This window comes from Chiloscyllium plagiosum, chromosome 7, assembly GCF_004010195.1.
Source record: "Chiloscyllium plagiosum isolate BGI_BamShark_2017 chromosome 7, ASM401019v2, whole genome shotgun sequence".
NCBI lineage: Eukaryota > Metazoa > Chordata > Chondrichthyes > Orectolobiformes > Hemiscylliidae > Chiloscyllium > Chiloscyllium plagiosum.
In genome coordinates, this window is record NC_057716.1 from 72,854,601 (window position 1) to 72,860,810 (window position 6,210).

The window sequence follows — 6,210 nt, forward strand, 5'->3', positions numbered from 1 at the left end:
TATGTATATTAAAACTTAGCATTATAAGCTGTATGGAGGGTATCATCTGCACACTAAAGTATAGGTCATTAACGTGTACATCAGGAAAAACAAAAAAAGGTCCCAAAACCATAGTGTAGGGAAACACTGCTATGAAACTTCCCTCAGTTCCGAAAAATATCTATTCACCACAATCTTGCTAATCACTCAATGAAGTTTATATCCATGTTGTTACTGCCTTTAGTCCACAAGCTATAACTTTTCTCAAGCACGTGTGGCAGTATATTAAATGCCCTTTGAAAGTTCATGTACACATCAAAAGCAAACTCTCCTTGCCCATACCACTTTATAAACTCCAGCAAATTAATTAAATATAATTTTCCCTTTAGAAATCCCTGTGGGTTGTTCCTAATCAATCCAGAGGATTACTAAATCTATCCTGAATAACTGATTCGAGAAGTTGCCCTACCAAGTTAAACAGACTGGTCTGTAATTGATGAGCTTAATCTTCAGCATATTTCGAACACCGATAGAATTGCTGCAATTCTCCAGGTCTTTGGCACTGTCCCAGAGTCTAGGGAAGACTGAAAGTTTGTGGCTCATGCTAGAATTTTCACTCTCAGTGCCTTCATTAATCTTGGATTATCTCATATGTTTAGGTACCTTGTCAACTTTAAATATTGATAATTGACACTTGCTCATTAATTTCATACCCTTCTAGTATCAGAACTTCCATCTGTCACTATAGCCTAGCTAGCATCTAACTCATTGGTAATGACAGATGCTAAGTATTCAGCTCATGCTCGGTTTGTAGCATGTAAATAATTTTGGCTTTAATTATTCTATTTCCACCCTTTTATCATGGATGTGCCTGCGTTGGCCAGCAGTTTTTAATTCCCACAATCCCTCTTTGTTTTTGCTACTCCTGAAATTTCAGTACTGGTTCTCACTTATCTTAGACATTTATCTAAAGAAGAAAAGTTGTTTATCTCCTTCCTTTCAACTAAGAAGCTCCAATTTATTTGTCATTTCCCTTAAGAGGAAAGTATCCAAACCAACTTTTGAAGATGCTCCACTTGATGGTTCAGCCAGTTTTCACCACTAATCTTTTGTCCTAGATTACCTGACACTTCTGCTTTAGGTCAGTGAAGTTAACAAGCAATTAATTATTATTATTCTGGATTGTCTATTGTCCAGCATTATCATCTTAAACCTAATAACACAAATATTGTCTCTTAAATGCTCCCCCACTTACACGATCTATATAACTCAGCTCATTCCAAATAGATCCGGCATTGCATCCTTTCATGTTTAATGGGACACATACTTTAGACATTTTCCAGAATAAATTGATGCCAATTGTATTAACAAACGTCTGAAACATTTTATTGGAATTATAAACATGTCCCAAAGTAATGTATCAATAATTTTAATTGACAATCTTCTTAAATCCAGTGATCAGCATGAACGACCTTCAGCAAAACATCTTCTGCAGCATCCATTCATCACAAAGAAACAAATCAAACATTTCAGGAAGACAAAATTATAGCAGAAAATTTCAAGCAACAATACTTTCAAGAGATCCTTTGGACAGCATAAAGGCGTTTCATAAGTAAATAATTTGCATAAAATAAGGCATTTGTGGAACATATTACACATTCTAAAATGTTTGTGCTATAAAGTAGTATTTTATACATTTTTTTCTCAAATGAAGGATTATACTAACTTTTGAAATGCATAGTATGAATTTCATTTATTTTGCAATTGGATAACTAGGGGATTTTTCACAATGTTCCCTTTGAAAGTTTAAGCACCCATGCAAAATAATAAAAACAGCTTCCCTGGGCAATTTTATTTTTTAAAAAATGTTACTGCTTGCATCAGCCTAACTGCAATAAAAAGTTGAGATTTAAAATAGGAAACTGGAGTAGCCATTACTTTTGAGGTAAAGATCTATCACTTCATAACTACAGATTACAACCACTGCAGATTTATTGAATGCACACAAGTAGAAAATTGCCCAGATATGTTTTGACTGCAAATAGGACTGACAGCCCTTCAAAGAGACAAGTGATATTCTCCACTTTCTCTTCAGGAACCTGCAACACTCTTTTTCAGTGACCAAATGCCCACCTGTGGCAGAAATTCACCGGATTCTATAATCCGATCATTACCCAATTGGTCTGTTCTTAGCCATTAGCAACTTGAAGGTCCACTAAGCATTTAGTAATCTGCTTACAATTGCTCTTTGGGTTGACCTCAATACAGTTATGGTCCAAGGAGACAAGGTTGTCAAAATGGCTGCATCTCAGGACAGCTAATCAATGAGGGCTCTTCCTGTGCAGTGATTGTCTCTCAGCCAAGAGGCCTAGCTTCAAGTATACATTTCTGGGAGCAGTTAGGACTAACATTTCTGTATAGGCGGTTTAGAAAATATCTGCAGCCGTGGCTCAAACATGGACAACAGCTGAACTCAAGTAAGGTGAAATGAATGACTGACATCAAGATCAGGTGCAGGGTGGTTGGTTGCAAGTAACATACACACCATATAAGTATCACGGTAGGACATTGCCATTGGCAAAATTATCTACACTCAACATTTTATAGATAAACATTCTTTCCCTCCATCATCAAAACAGCAGCTATGTACATTAACAAAGATCCACTGCAGCAACTCAAGTTCCTTCAACAGAACTTTCCAAACCTAGAAATTCTATCATCTAGGTGAAGTCAGAGGTTTGAGAACATCACCTACAAGTTCACCACCAAGCCTTGAGAACACTAATGATTAGATCCCAATCTGCATAATCCCTTTGTGCCTTCTTCAAACCATTCCCTTTCCTCAGTTCACCCCAAGGTATTAGATCCTGTCCCAAGGAAGTTGGTAGAAGTTCTGGACTACCTTCAGGTGCTTGACCAATGAATGGGCATATTTCTGGCAAGTTAATGTCAGTATAAATCAGCATGTGCTTGCTACCACTAAAGACACATCATGCTAATTTGCAACCAGTTCAATCAGGAATGCCATTATCCACAACACACACTCTAAAGTTATTACAATTGTTGTTATGATCATGGCCAAAAGTCAGTTCAAAAAATGATGTTTGAGTAAATGTTGTGGAAAATAGAGAGCTTTTAATAGATATTAATTCGTGGTGTCAGCTATAATTCAGGGGTAACAATCTTGTTCAAGTCAGAATGCAAGGCTAGGTTCCAGCAAAAGAGTTTGAGCACAAATTCAAGAGAGATTGCAGCGCAGTACTGAGAATGTAGACATTCTGGATGAATGCTAAACTGAAGTTGCCTCTGCTCATTAAAAGGTTCCACGCACAAATTCCTCTACACCCAAACAACAACCAGTCATCGCCACATTGCAGTTTGTGGAACTTGTGGGTGCAAATAAGTTATTGTAATTTTGGAACACTCTGCACTCTACAAAACTATTTAGAGTTAGTGTCATGGAGATGACTTGACAACTATTGTGTAATTTGAAACATTTAATAACCACAAATACCAGTATATGGCCATAACTAGTTAAGGTTACTGACTTTATATTTGATGCTTATTTTAAGTCATCTAAAAATGTGCAGGTTAGGTGAATTGGCCATGCTAAATTGCCTGTAGGGTTAGGTGAAGGGATAAATGTAGGGGAATGGGTCTGGGTGGGTTGCGCTTCGGCGGGTCGGTGTAACTTGTTGGGCCGAAGGGCCTGTTTCCACACTAAGTAATCTAATCTAATCTGGATGGATATATGAACAAGGTGGCTTTAGGAGGGATGTGGGACAAATGCTGGTAAATGGGACTAGATTAGATTGGGATGCCTGATTGGTCTGCACCAAAGGGTCTGTCTGTTTCCATGCCGTATGACTACGATGTTATGAAAGTTCTAGATAGATGTCAAAACTTCAAAATTCAGAGCTGGAGATTAAAATGTTGACGTAGTTGAGGAATGAATGCATCTAATGATTTAACATCTGCAGGTCAACTCAAAGTATATTTTGAGACTTTAGGATACATGTTCATCCCCTCGTATTTTTAATTCGTATGGCTTCAAATGTCTGAATACAAAGACTGCAGGTCATTCTGGTATAATGCACGTTTTGCCAATACAAATAAACTATAATGTGATTGATGAATTTTGGACACTGGATAATGTAAACATGCTACTGAACAGGTATTGCAATTTTCTGTCTTCTAAACCCAATTTTGTATAGCAGTTTTCCGTACCATGATTTCCTATAGCATAAGATGGCAAAGGAACATAATTGTCATGTTATAGAAGTACCTGAACCTTAAAAATTTTAAATCAGTATGGTTGGAGATTAGCTTAATTATAGGACATGAGTAAATTCATGAAGTTTCCCAAATTAAAATATGCTACAAAAAAAAAAATGGTCACCAAATGTGACCAGTATCCTAGAGACTTTACAATTCCTCAAACATCCCCCTATTTAATTAGTACGACTGTTGAAACAGAAACCATATTTCTACAGCCACAGCTTCCATCTGAAAGGTAAAGCTGAATAGCTCCTTTAAATTTACCAAAGGTGAACATTAGCAAAATAAACTACCACTAAGAAAACCTATTTATCCAATACAGTTTTTTGGTGGGGGTGGTGATGGTTAACACAAGTTTCACTTCACATCTAATGACTTTTCCGATTACACTGAAAGGTCTGGGCATTTCACAAAAGACCAATTACATTATTTAAAAGCACTAGTAAAACCTACTAATATTGTGCTAAATGAACAAAATTGATAAAGGCAGCAATATTGTTTTCTGAACATCCAAGTAAAGTTTCCGAGAAGGCACTTCATCCTTTTTTTTTGTCTTTTCACATCTTTGATTTAAATCCTTCACAAACTGTGAATGTTACCAGAAAAGAGAAAACAAAATCATTGTTTTATTCTTGGTTGCATTTCATTACAATGGTCCAGGTCATTGGCAAGTATGACAGAATTCAAATACACCAAATGCATTACTCAGTTTAAATTACAGACAACTCAAGAGTGAAAGGATGAAATAAAAGAGAAAAAAAAAGTTATTTCTATCTCTATCCCAAGAGGTAGAGTTAAACTTTCCAGTTGCCATCTACACAGCTTTCATTTTGAGTCATAAAGGTGTACAGCACGGAAACAGACCCTCCAGTCCAACTATCCCATGCCAACCAGATATCCCAAACCAAAGTAGTCCCCACCTGCCAGTACCTGGCCCAAACCCTTCCAATTCATATACCCATCCAAATGCCTTTTAAATGTTGCAATTGTACCAACCTCCACCTCTGGCAACTCATTCCACCCTCCGCTTGAAAAGGTTGCCCCCAAGGTCTCTTTTATATCTTTACCCTCTCACCATAAATATATTACCTCTAGTTCTGGACTCCCCCACCACAGGGAAGAGACTTTATCCTATCCATGTCCCTCATGATTTTATAAACCTCTATAAAAGGTCACCCCTCAGCCTCCGACGCTGCAGGGAAAACAGCTCCAGACTGTTCAGCCTCTCCCTGTCTATTGCTCAAATCCTCCAATCCTGGAGGAACTTTTCAGGAGTTTCAACTTCAGTATGCTAAGTGTTTCTTCCTAATAGTATGGCCCACTCATGAAAATAGTCATTATCCAGTTAACTTAAGCGCCGGAACCAAAATGGGGTAAATTCTATGAACGAGGGTCACAGATCCCTTTTGTTTTTACAACAAAGTGCACTCTGGTCAAGCTTTTTGCTGTCTGCACACACTACTAGTCAAGCTTGGCAGTTGCCTCTGCCATGAATCATCTTTACACTATAGTTCAAGGTTAACCATCGAAAGCAGCATGGAACAAGGTTGAAAGTTTTTAAAATTTGAATAACACCAACGTTTGTTTTCTGTGCAATATCTCATAGCAAGATAAATTTAGTTGAGGATTAGAGTTTTTGATTTGAGGAGCTCAAAACGCAATGAACTGCAATCACCAGGCAGAGCCAACAACACAGAATTTCATTATTTCGGTACTCAAGGAGGTTCAAATAAAAAAGGTTTGAGAACTGCTTCAGTAAAATCAGATTTTTCAAGTGCAAGAAATGGCACGGTGAAAAGCATTCTACAATATTCATGCGATTGCTTTACACATGTACACACTTTGTGGCATCCAGAACTGGCACTGATGTGTCCTATAAATAATGTAGGCATATGATACTGTTCCTTGTTAAATATGACCCAGGTATATACCAAGTATCTTTAATAGAAGGAT

The 6,210-nt window shown here is 37.3% G+C and overlaps 1 protein-coding gene across 1 annotated transcript in view; it reads left to right on the forward strand.

Moving 5' to 3' along the window:
• The window catches only part of map3k19 (mitogen-activated protein kinase kinase kinase 19), a 73,238-nt gene extending 71,560 nt beyond the window's left edge, over window positions 1-1,678 (forward strand). The window contains exon 13 of the mRNA XM_043694039.1: window positions 1,435-1,678. Within this exon, the coding sequence (XP_043549974.1) occupies window positions 1,435-1,528 (94 nt within the window). The 3' untranslated portion in view covers window positions 1,529-1,678. The remainder of the gene's footprint in view (window positions 1-1,434) is intronic.
• The last annotated feature ends 4,532 nt before the right edge of the window (window positions 1,679-6,210 follow it).